The sequence below is a fragment of the Pecten maximus genome, chromosome 6 (assembly GCF_902652985.1).
Source record: "Pecten maximus chromosome 6, xPecMax1.1, whole genome shotgun sequence".
Taxonomy (NCBI): Eukaryota; Metazoa; Mollusca; class Bivalvia; order Pectinida; family Pectinidae; genus Pecten; species Pecten maximus.
The window spans coordinates 12,111,079-12,123,017 of NC_047020.1; the positions used below are offsets into that span (position 1 = coordinate 12,111,079).

An 11,939-nucleotide genomic window follows, 5' to 3' on the forward strand; every position below is an offset into this window, starting at 1 on the left:
TTCCCTCTCCCCGCATACTCACTCGTCCCCTCTCCCCTGCTAACTCACTCGTCCCCACTGCCCGCTTCCTCGCTGCCCAGTCCCCCGCATACTCACTCGTCCCCACTTCTCACTTACTCACTCTTCCAAAACTATTTCAGCAATTTGATATTATAACCTCTTTATCTAAACCAGAGATGTACGATGTGGACTTTTATGGTACATCAATGTAGGTTTATGTTTTTCGTTTATCACGAAATAAGAAGAAAACGAAAACAAAATCAATAAAGAAAATTTATTGCAATAAATAACAGAAAATCGATACGATTTATTTTCAATAACAAACGTTATTCTACGCCAAAGAAATACTAACACATTCCATATACATATAGTTACGAAATACAAATCAAATACAATTGTAGTGACAAAAGCTGCTGCTATTCTGAATAATGTTTATCGAAATAGGGACCTGTCATCTTATAATACGTCCCTGTTAAAATTGACAATGATTTCTCGTAAACTGACATAGTGTAGAGAATTGTATACAGGGCATACATGTACATACGTTGCTACGAGGGCTGATTGATAAGTTTATGAGCCTCATATTGAAGGATTTGAATTTTGCCGGACATATTGTATTATTTTTCAACATAATCCCCTTCAGTATCTATACACTTTTGCCATTTTACCCACTTTGACAGATTTCCTTTTCTTGGCTATTCAGAAAGTCATCCACTGCATGTTAGGGTTAGGGTGCCTGAAATAGGCTGTTTTCAGTTTTGGAAATAGATGAAATAATCGAGACTAATCTGGAATATCAGATTCGATTGACAATTCACGATCAATAGACTGTTTTTAGTGCGTTGATTTAAGAAAATATAAGTGTGTTATAAAAAACCTGACGACATCATTAGAATACAACACAGATTAAAAATAATAATAAGAATAAGAAAATGTTCTTCAGCCGTTTTGTAGAATGGAGTGATGACCACAGCAAGATGAGTTATTATTGTTTGCAAATACTTGAGACTTGACAGCAGAGATTAGATGATATTACTAGGTATATTACTAGGTATATTACTAGGTATATTCATGGAGGCGAACTACCAAGGACGGACCCTTCTCTCCAGGAACTCGGTGTTTAAACTGTCTGCAAATTAGAATAATTACATGTAATTATCATAAAGCTAATAATAAAAATTATCATTGTGTGGCCATAATTTCACGAATAAGATTTTTTGATATGTGAAGGATCACTATATAACTCTGTCTGTCAAAAAGTTACCTTTTGTCCAAATTACGAATAGCAGGCTAAGTTGATCTCTCTCAACATCTATTTTATCAACCAGGAACATTACGTTCAAGAAGAATAGCATGTTTTTATCTAGATTCCCAATTTCCTGGAGTACAGTCTAGTGTAAGCAACGGTAAATATGTTAACACAACTCAAAATCGATTGTTTAAAACGATGACAAAACACAAGCAAAGATTTACATGGAACAATTGTTTTTTCAGCTAATATTAATTCAACACTGTTTTTGAAAATATTAACAGGATATACTGTTATACTGCATAATGAATACTGCATCCTGGTATATCAGTAGTTAAAATACCAGTGTTTTGCAGTCATATATAAATAAATGGCATAGATATATGAAATGTCCATGGATATAACAGAAATTTCATCTATTATAAGATAAGATTGTAAATATTGACTCATTTTCTACCAATTTGATGGATATATATTGTTGTTTCTTAAAACTTTATACTTACACTTAAGATTTTTTTCTTTTCTTGTTCGCAGTCGGAATCTTCGTCTCTGTAAATTGGATTTAAACAAAATTTATTGATGAATATCAAACGCCAGGAAAAGAAAAATGTCCAAGATATAATCATATAAAGGAACTACGGTAATTTGATAAGAGGCTTCTTCAAAGAGATCCACGAAGAAGCTACATAAGGTACTAGTTTATCACATATGTGTTATCGCAAAAAGTATTGTCAATAAAGCAAGGCATTTAAACACCATACAAGTAAAATGCTTCGGAACTTCAACTTAACCATGCTGCGTTAGTGAGACTGAGCTAAACAATAGTGCTAAAGGATTTTAACTTTGCTGCATTAGAACTATCTATGGCATTTCTCCCACTCGTGGAATCTCACTGGAAATTATTTTTGATTAACAATTTTGTTTAATCTTGTACTTACGAAGTTTTTTTGTTCTTGAACGCTCTCGCAAACGGATTATGGGAAATTTTGAGGTGTGTGATCTTTTCGTTGAGGTATGCAGTGAGTGCTATGAACTCTGTGCCGGGGAGCATGAAGGAGTGTAAGTGATCGTCCCTGCTATGATGGATCACATTAATCTGTACCATATACTTATGCATTGACTGGAGACAAATCTAGAATTAGAAGAATAAGAAAGAATGCATGTCTACGTTAATTATAGCTCTGTAATAGGTATGAACATATTGGATGATGGAAATATATTGTCACCTGCTAATTAACTAAATATATGTAATGATTAGGTTGCACTTTATTATTCATAGATAATTAGGTTGTACTGCACTAGTGGATAAATAGTAAGAATGCCCTACACTATTTGATGAATAACTACACTAGTGGATTAATAGTAAGGTTGCCTTACACTAACTCGTCTTTCTAGGACTCGCCAGTATGTTAGGAACATTATACAACTCTTTCGTCCTTCTAGAATTTGTCAGTATTGCTAAGAGCCTTAAGTGTTTCTAACGTATAAATCAAGTTGATTGAAATGTCAATATACGGATTTGGAGGCGCAAAAGATCCGAAAATTCAATAAATTTTCTTTTCATTATCCGAATGAATTATCTTGAAGATTTTCTATTCAGCAAGATCTATGTTAATCATTTTCAAAACCAACTAACTTTTTTCAGATTGTTTTTATGAAATCTGTTTTCACTCTTCTCTGGGCATTAGTAATAGAAATCATTTATACATCCAAAGAATTTTTAGACACTTAAGTTAAAAAAATAATCAAAGCTCATGTGTTGTAATTAATAGCGAAATGTTAGACATAGCTACAGGTCAAATTTGTACTTTCAGAAGCTTCCAGTCAGCTAGCCTTTTAACAGATAAATGTTCATAGCCAGGGCCGGTCAACATGGCATGATACCATGCATCCATTTGCTTTCAAAATGTCGTCAATTATATATTGAAATAAATATTCTACTGTAGATACATTTACATCTGAAATATTCGTGGAATTTAATGCTGTTGATATAAAGACTGTTCCAGTCGGTTAATAATACGTATATTCGTCACTGTAGGGAATATATGATTACTTATGTTTTAATTCATTGATAACAGTGGTGCACGATAACTTAGTCGGCTACCTCAGGTGAAGATCCAAGGAGCGTGATTCGACGCTCCCCACCCAGACCGATATGTGCCGTCGTGGTTGTGTCCTTCGGCAAGACAATTTGTCCTAATTGATCTGGATGGCAGGCTTCGGGCCTAACGTATGTTATTTATTGATGTTATTATCTATAAACTGCTACAAGGAGATCCTGCCTCTAAATGACCCTGAGTGTTTCAAGGCCAATAAACCCAACAAACAAAAAATTATAACAATGTAGTAAATTATAATATTCTCAATTGGTGTAATGTTGAGCTTTTCTTATCAAATGTTAATACAATCTTCAATCTCGAGTAGAATGTAAAATAAATTCCTATTCTGATAATACACAAATATGTTCTTATATTATTGAGATAAACAAAATATCCGACATCTAATAACCAACATTGGGTTAAGATCCACTTTATGGTATCCTATCAAGGTTAATATCTTTTTTAATACGATGTAATACCTTATTTGGTCCTAAATGGTTTGAGAGCTTCGCCTGTCCGAACGAGAGGTGGTCCTTTGCCCAGTAGGATCCTACGGCAGGTGACGTAGGGTGTTTATAGGGAGTGATCGGGTGATGTACCTCTGATTTGCCAACAGCTGACCAAATGTTGTCCTTATACTTGTATCGTCTGTCATCAACCGGGATCACGACCATCTCGACGCTGTACATATCGTACGTATTAAGTCCTTCAATAGTAATCTCCACACGTGGGTACATCAGTCTGGAATCAAACCATTAAAGAATGAAAGCTTAAACAATTTGATAGGGACGCACTTTGGATGGTTGATTGTGACTTAGCCCCGATTTGACGTGGATACGGCGTCGTCCACGAGGCAGAAGACAGGTACTCTTTTGACTTGTGGAATACCTGGTATTATCCCGTTACGTTTTCTGGGGTATCCATGCAAATCTATATTATTTTATTATCCTTTTTTCTTTTATTTGAATAAGAATTACGATTTCGATGTCAAGTCGGTGTTATCTGTTATTCTGTTGTTGTTGTAGTAACCTGTTTATTCATTCTTTTTATCAGGATAATTGTGTAATTGATTGGCAACAATTTATTTGAACCTTTTAAAGGTGATTTACATCCGGCAAATGATCATTTTATACATCATGAGGTATATGGCACTTCTTTATAATATAAGTTGACAGTCATATAATGTCTAAAACTACATTTATAAGGAATACAAACTATACTTTATGTGAATTAATTTTAATTTATTGATTTTAAATGAATCAATTATAAGTTTGCACCGATCTTTATATATAAATTAAGATTGCGACACGGAACACTACAGAAAATTCAAAGACATTTAAAGGAATAATGATTTGAAATATCTTAACAGATCTTTAGATATACAGAGTATATCAGTCATTTAGATGTTTCCTTCTTTAGAACAGTTGACTTTTTTATATTGTACGTTATACAAGAACGCAATTCACATCTTGCTTAAACACCTGCATATTACGTTGACGACAGTTTCAAGTATGTTATTGGTATATGAATATTTCATGTATGTCATTCATTATTATGATATTGTATGTACATTACACGAATGCCGCATTATAATTTATTCTACCATATGTTTGCTATGTAACGCTAGTTTTGATTGGTTATTTTCCAATAACCCACGCTCGTGCCAATAATACACGCTCGTGAGTCACGGCTGTTACAATTTTAAATATCTAATATTCATCCGTTTTATAAAAGGTTACTATAGCCGAGTGGGCTAATGGGTTAGTCTTTCAATATATTTTTTATCGCGACGCGAGTTCGAATCCTACGGAGGCCCCCCCCCCCCCTTTTTTTTTTACTTTTTTTTTATCCTTTTTTTTTTAATTTTCAAAATCAATGCCATATGATAGATGCTCTTGATAGTAGTACTGTATTGCATGTATATTTCATCAACAAATAATGCAATACTCAAGAAATAAATACAAGGTTTTCCCGGGGTTTCTTTGCTGTTTTTCTATTAGAAAGAGGTCGATCTCAGAACTAAACAGTACATGGTAGAATAGAAATAATCAACTTTGACTCGTGTATTGTTGCAGGATATACAACTCGGACTCGGATATTTTGCAATTTTAATTAATAACTCAGGCCTGCGGCCTTCGTTATTAATTTAATTGCAAAATATCCGAGTCCGAGTTGTATATCCTGCAATAATACACGAATCATCGTTAATTATTTCTTAAATAACATCTGTATACGTTCACGACAATAAAGCATGGTAAATATCACATATATGTATTTGTAGATGATATAACAATACGTTGTAACTTTAAACACGTACGCAATTTAATAATACGAACATTTTTTAACCGATCTTACCTTCCAGACCTGTTTATAATCATTTCTGTTCCCTCTTGACTGAAATTCCGCCATAACGCCTTGTTGTATAGGCTGACGGAGATGTCTGTACCGGTGGACACCCCACTTGGCACGAGGGTTGCCCCTCTTACAGTAGATTTCGCCTGGATATATGGACTGTATTCGGACAATACCATTCTATCCGTCGGCATATGCTGCAACCATCTCTGTACCATTTTTTCGTTATCCTCAATTTCATATCCTGTCACCTTAGTGACGCCCAACGAATGTTTTGCAGATTTAACATCTTCTTGGTAGCAGGACGTGTTACTCTTCACTTTACTTGTCCGCAAACAAAGGTCTAGTGGCTGAAAAGACAAGACTCCGAATTAACTAACGGATATTAATAAATGAATAAAAGAATAGTTTACCCCCATGAATGTAACACATTAGGGAAACTAATACCATGGATATCGCCTTGTCCGAGGACTCTTATTGATACTGGACAGGGTGACTACGGCCGTGAATATCGTCTTGTCCGATGACTCTTATTGATACTGGACAGGACGACTACGGCCGTGAATATCGCCTTGTCCGAGGACTCTTATTGATACTGGACAGGACGACTAGGGCCGTGAATATCGCCTTGTCCGAGGATCTTATTGATACTGGACAGGACGACTACGGCCGTGAATATCGCCTTGTCCGAGGACTCTTATTGATACTGGACAGGACGACTAGGGCCGTGAATATCGCCTTGTCCGAGGACTCTTATTGATACTGGACAGGACGACTTGGGCCGTGAATATTGTCTTGTCCGAGGACTCTTATTGATACTGGACAGGACGACTAGGGCCGTGAATATCGTCTTGTCCGAGGACTCTTATTGATACTGGACAGGACGACTACGGCCGTGAATATCGCCTTGTCCGAGGACTCTTATTGATACTGGACAGGACGACTAGGGCCGTGAATATTGTCTTGTCCGAGGACTCTTATTGATACTGGACAGGACGACTAGGGCCGTGAATATCGTCTTGTCCGAGGACTCTTATTGATACTGGACAGGACGACTAGGGCCGTGAATATCGTCTTGTCCGAGGACTCTTATTGATACTGGACAGGACGACTAGGGCCGTGAATATCGCCTTGTCCGAGGACTCTTATTGATACTGGACAGGACGACTAGGGCCGTGAATATTGTCTTGTCCGAGGACTCTTATTGATACTGGACAGGACGACTACGGCCGTGAATATTGTCCGTTCCGAGGACTCTTATTGATACTGGACAGAACGACTACGGCCGTGAATATCGTCTTGTCCGAGGACAGTTTCTTATACAGGATGCATAAAGGCTGGTGTAACACAAGGTTCTGTATTAGGTTCGTTTTTGTTTGTTATATATCAATGATGTTTTTGAAAACTTATTTTCAATGTCAAGAATGTTTGCCGGCGACACTTCGCTGGCATATTCTATAAGTAACAGCGCTGATATTGAAAATTACATGAATCATGATTAAGCCGTTATTGAGTACTGGTCGAAGAAATGGAATGTAAATTTTAATCCGAATAAAACAGACGTAGTTATTTCTAATGTTTTTTTTTTTAGAACAACTTGATATTCGGTTGAATAACAATTTCTTTGGAAGTTTTCAAATAAAAATATTTTTAAACTAAACTAAAATTCTGATTGATACCGAATAGGACAACTAGGGCCATGAATATTTCTTTGTTTGAGGACTCTTATTTATACTTGATAGGACAATTAGAGCCATGAATATTGCCTTGTCTGAGGACTCTGATTGCTACTGGTAGGACAAATAGGGCCATGAATATTGCCTTGTCTGAGGACTCTGATTGCTACTGGTAGGACAAATAGGGCCATGAATATTGCCTTGTCTGAGGACTGTGATTGCTACTGGTAGGACAAATAGGGCAATACATATTGCATTGTTTGACGACACTGATTAATATGTTAATCTATGGACGACAAGCGCATTTCCAGAAATGTCCTGTAATTTGTTTGCATTCGACAGAAATAGCAGCAACTAATGCAGACACTATTCACCTTAAATAAACAATGAAATTATCGCCTTGTCAGTCGCTCTGTTGGATGTGTCTACTAGTTTAACAGTTCAGCTGTTCTATAATTCACAGGATAATTGTGTGTTAAACTATACAATGTCGCACAAACTACTCGTTATTATGTGAAACTTTAGACATTTGTTCGTTGCTAAATGTAGCCCAGGACAACCAGGGAGACAGAAATATTCTATATATCATGACCAACCTGAACTATTATTGTATATTATATATAACATATTTTGATGAATACCTAGATCAATCAATGTTCGATGAATGTTCCGTTTTAACTTCCTTAGAGGACGCTTACTCTTCCGTATCATCTGGTCTCGTTCATACTTGTTTTGGAGTTTCCATGCAAATATGTGTTTTTTGATTATATTTTGTACTCGCCTAATCGATTTTAAGTTTGAATTATGATTTCGTTGTTATGTCGGTATTCTTTGTTGTTTTTATCCACGTTTTATCTAATTGAAATTTGTTATGTCAGTAATTCTGGTGTTTGAAATCTGATATGGTTCTGGTCAAGTGTTGTTTATTATTGGTGGGTTCGAAGTTCAGAATTACTATGGCCGCCATCCTGATGAAGTGTGATTTTTCAAACTAGTCCAAATTCCAACATGGAGGTTTCAGTAGCAATTTTATAACATGATTACATTATAACTTTCGGAAAGAAAAGGGATTTAAACGTCCTCTTTTCTTCTTTTGTACTATCAATTGCTGTATGACATGTTGTGGAAAACATTAAGTATGTGCCAATATAACACAGGAAATGATACTGATGATTCAATGTGTATGCCGTAGATACATATGTTAGTCTTCTTTAAATCATTTATGGCAACTATCCCGATCGCTTTGCTTATAAAATAACTGGATTTTCCAAATTACTTCACAACAAAACTGAATAAACTATCTTCATTGATAGGGGAAAAGATACACCTACAGTAAATCTCAACTGAGGCCGTCTATTCGCCTGTCAAGTTAACATGACATTCGTACGGAATGTAGACAAGTAATTGATAATGGATCATTGAGGTTTTGGGTTTTTTTTCCGGCATAGCCGTATAATTTTCTTTTGGCCCCGGATATGACACGACAGGTGGCATTACTGGTCAAGATGAAGTATGTGATTGGTCAATGTAGCGGTAAATGCAAAATTCAGATATGCAGTTAAAACGAAACGAAGTTAAGAACGGAAGCTGAATAAGTGGATGTATCTTTTCAAATGACACATTAATAAAATTAGATCCCTGATTCAAATGCAGTCTTATTATCACCAAAAATGATTCCAACTGATAATTTTGTTACCTGTGCTGAAACGCATTAGTTCGTTGATTTAATTCACCAGCAGTTATACATTATAACCACCAGCATTAAAACTATGCTGTTTATCTTTTTTAAAGATATTTCTTGTTTTTTTTGTTTGTTTTTTTTTTTGCTTTATATGCTGCACCAGTGAAGGTAGTGACATAAAGTGTTGAGATCCAGACGGGAAGCGCGGAAAATCAAATTAGGTCTCAGGAAATGTTTTTAGAACGAGATGTATTAAACACAAAATTATATCAAATAAGTAAATTGTTGCTTTTTGTGGGGAATTTCGATAGAACATAAAAAAGTGAATATTCTTAAACAATTGCAACATAATAATTCAAGACTAAAGGTCCACCAGAAGGCAAGCAGGTAGATGGCAAACCTTGGGAACTAAACGTTCACAAGTAGAATACACCAGCCAAGCGTTCGTTACAAAGTAACCGCAGGGATGAACATTCTCAGGTGTGACACCTGCTCGACGAATACTTGCATATGTGGTAGCAAGTGACAAAGGCTCAAGCCTTATGCCTCTTTATGTTTTCGTAATACTGATTACCGAAGTATACGGTAATCCAATTTATTGTTTGAGTTGTTTGTATGTTTGGAATAAGGGTCTTGAAACAATATGCAAATATATACATGTAGATATAATGTATGAACCAATACTGTAGTTCTTCATAATTGCAATTAAAACCGGGAAACTACCCACTGATTACGGGGAATCGCCAATGCAGTGTTCCACTCACAACATCATTTACGACTTCCAGATTCAACGTGAAAATTCAAGATAGGTTAAACGTGAAAAGCCATCAAGAATTAGCAGTGAAACTTCTCGACATTTGATAAACAACCCCACGTTTTTTTCTGTTTTTCATCCAAGGATGTAACTCGGCGCGCGCAGCGTTGGTTGATGTTCTATTTTGAGATGTTTATTACATACTTTGCTTATGAAGATTGTTGACATGACCGATCAACAGGAATATGAAGTTTACTTTGATAAAGTTTCATATGCATAAACAAAATCATAGAGAAGCTTTAAGTTTCATGTAGTTGACAATTTTTCAATTGATATTTTTTGTTAATTATCAATTGTGCACTGTCTAATTAATTTAGTTAAGTTTATAATGCAATCTAAAATAAGGAGCAATAACCAAAATGAGGACTGGTTTAAAACATGCTTAATCGGTACTACCTAATCATCGCAAATTGATGAATTGAAAACAGATATTTGGTTCACCACATAATGTAAATATGCATGATAGAATTATTCAAAATTTTAAAAGTTTTTATTTAGATAGTAGGATATATCACGGATTCATTCATAGAACATATTTCAAATTATAAAACGTCAAAATAGTTATGTTTAAAGCATAAAGCATGTTTTATTTTCTGGTTTCACAATGCTGAATGTTGAAAATGGAGTCCATGACATTTCCATTGTATGATGCATGTACTGCACTGCTTCTTTGTATTTAGAGCTACAGAACAAAATGAATGGTTCTGAAAACTGATCCATGTTTTACATTATACCGACCCGAGGGATATACTTAAAAATGTACCTATAGCTGCTACGGATTGCATGGAGGCTACCCTCCCTTTTTAGATAATTCAGTTTGCTTTTTGCAGCCATTCAATTATTATTGAAGCCATGATTTGCTGATGGCGAGAGAAAATATCGAATGGAGCAAAACAATTTGAATTTAGGAAACTCTTTTAACCCCCTTTTCTTCTCTCAATTGAATTGCACAGAAGATTCTTAAGTCAACTGCGCAATTTTGGTTGTATATACAATCTATCCCCAGGATTTAGAACTGCCCTATGTATACTATTCATCTTTCCAGGACTGTCTGTGACACAAGGGACGAGACGTGTTAAAACCTCAAGAGAATCACAATGGAAACTAATACTGAAATTAAAAAGGGAGGTACATTAATCCGCTAATTAATTCATCTCTTACATTTTGAGTACCTTAATGTTTTAAGTAAAACATTAAATACATTCGTATATTATGAACCGATGTCCTTGTTCATAAGATTTTGACCTGAAATACATGTTAGCAGCAATCCTCGGTAACTAACATTGCTCTTTCTAAATATATGTATATATCAAATTTACACATAAAATGCTGCCATGTATTTACCATTGTATAATAGTTTATGAAAGAGGATGTTACCAAGTTGTATAACTTGTGTCCAATTTCATTTGAATGTTTCAAATAAAATATCTTTAAACTAGACTATAGCTAAAATACACCAGAATAGATTACTACACAGCAATCGCCAAAGAGTTATAACCATCACACAGGTGAATAGTACACTTAAATATGATTTTGGTAATATCCACAGCTTATGTAACACGTGGTTTCTCCACACAGTAAACCTCATAATAGAATAAAAATATAAAATTCGGTGACGGTGTTCAAAAGACAACATAAAATACTGTTAGTGGATAGTATCTATCGTGGATGTCTAGGCTTACCTGTTCCATGTCGTGTTGTTCTATGTAGCTGATTATCTTCTCCAGAAGTGGAGCTTCCAATGACTAGGAGTGACATATACCTACTTGTATGCGTCAGTACTGATGTCCAGGGATATAATAGGTGATAGTTTTGACACTACTACTGGGAAATTGACGCAAGATAGTATAGAATGTGATAATTGAAAGACCAGGTTATTGACGACAAATGTATTCTGTTATGAAGCGGGCTGTTGCAATTCGGAAATGCATGGGTACCGGGTACAATTTTAGTAAGGCGGTTACGTTACCAAAATGATGACGTACGACAGAAGTTTGCAGTGTCTACAGTTTTTTTTCTTATACCAAAAAATAATGGTGTCTCCGTATCCTTACAAAAGGAGATCGAT

General features: G+C 35.4%; 1 protein-coding gene across 1 annotated transcript; it reads right to left on the minus strand.

Moving 5' to 3' along the window:
• Nucleotides 1-259: 259 nt before the first annotated feature.
• On the minus strand, nt 260-11,664 carry LOC117328984 (T-box protein VegT-like). The gene is made up of 6 exons (XM_033886636.1): nt 11,554-11,664; nt 5,704-6,050; nt 3,828-4,089; nt 2,188-2,381; nt 1,753-1,798; nt 260-1,129 (listed from the first exon to the last, which is right to left on the minus strand). Exons 1-6 carry the CDS (start codon nt 11,560-11,562, stop codon nt 1,121-1,123), a joined length of 867 nt encoding a protein of 288 aa, XP_033742527.1. The 5' UTR covers nt 11,563-11,664; the 3' UTR covers nt 260-1,120.
• Between the last annotated feature and the right edge of the window lie 275 nt (nt 11,665-11,939).

Coding starts and splice junctions, on each gene's coding strand:
- LOC117328984 (XM_033886636.1), bottom strand. Junction 2,382..3,827: donor ACCATTTAGGACCAAATAAG/GTATTACATCGT, acceptor TTCTAATTCTAG/ATTTGTCTCCAGTCAATGCA. Junction 1,799..2,187: donor TTCAAGAACAAAAAAACTTC/GTAAGTACAAGA, acceptor TCCAATTTACAG/AGACGAAGATTCCGACTGCG.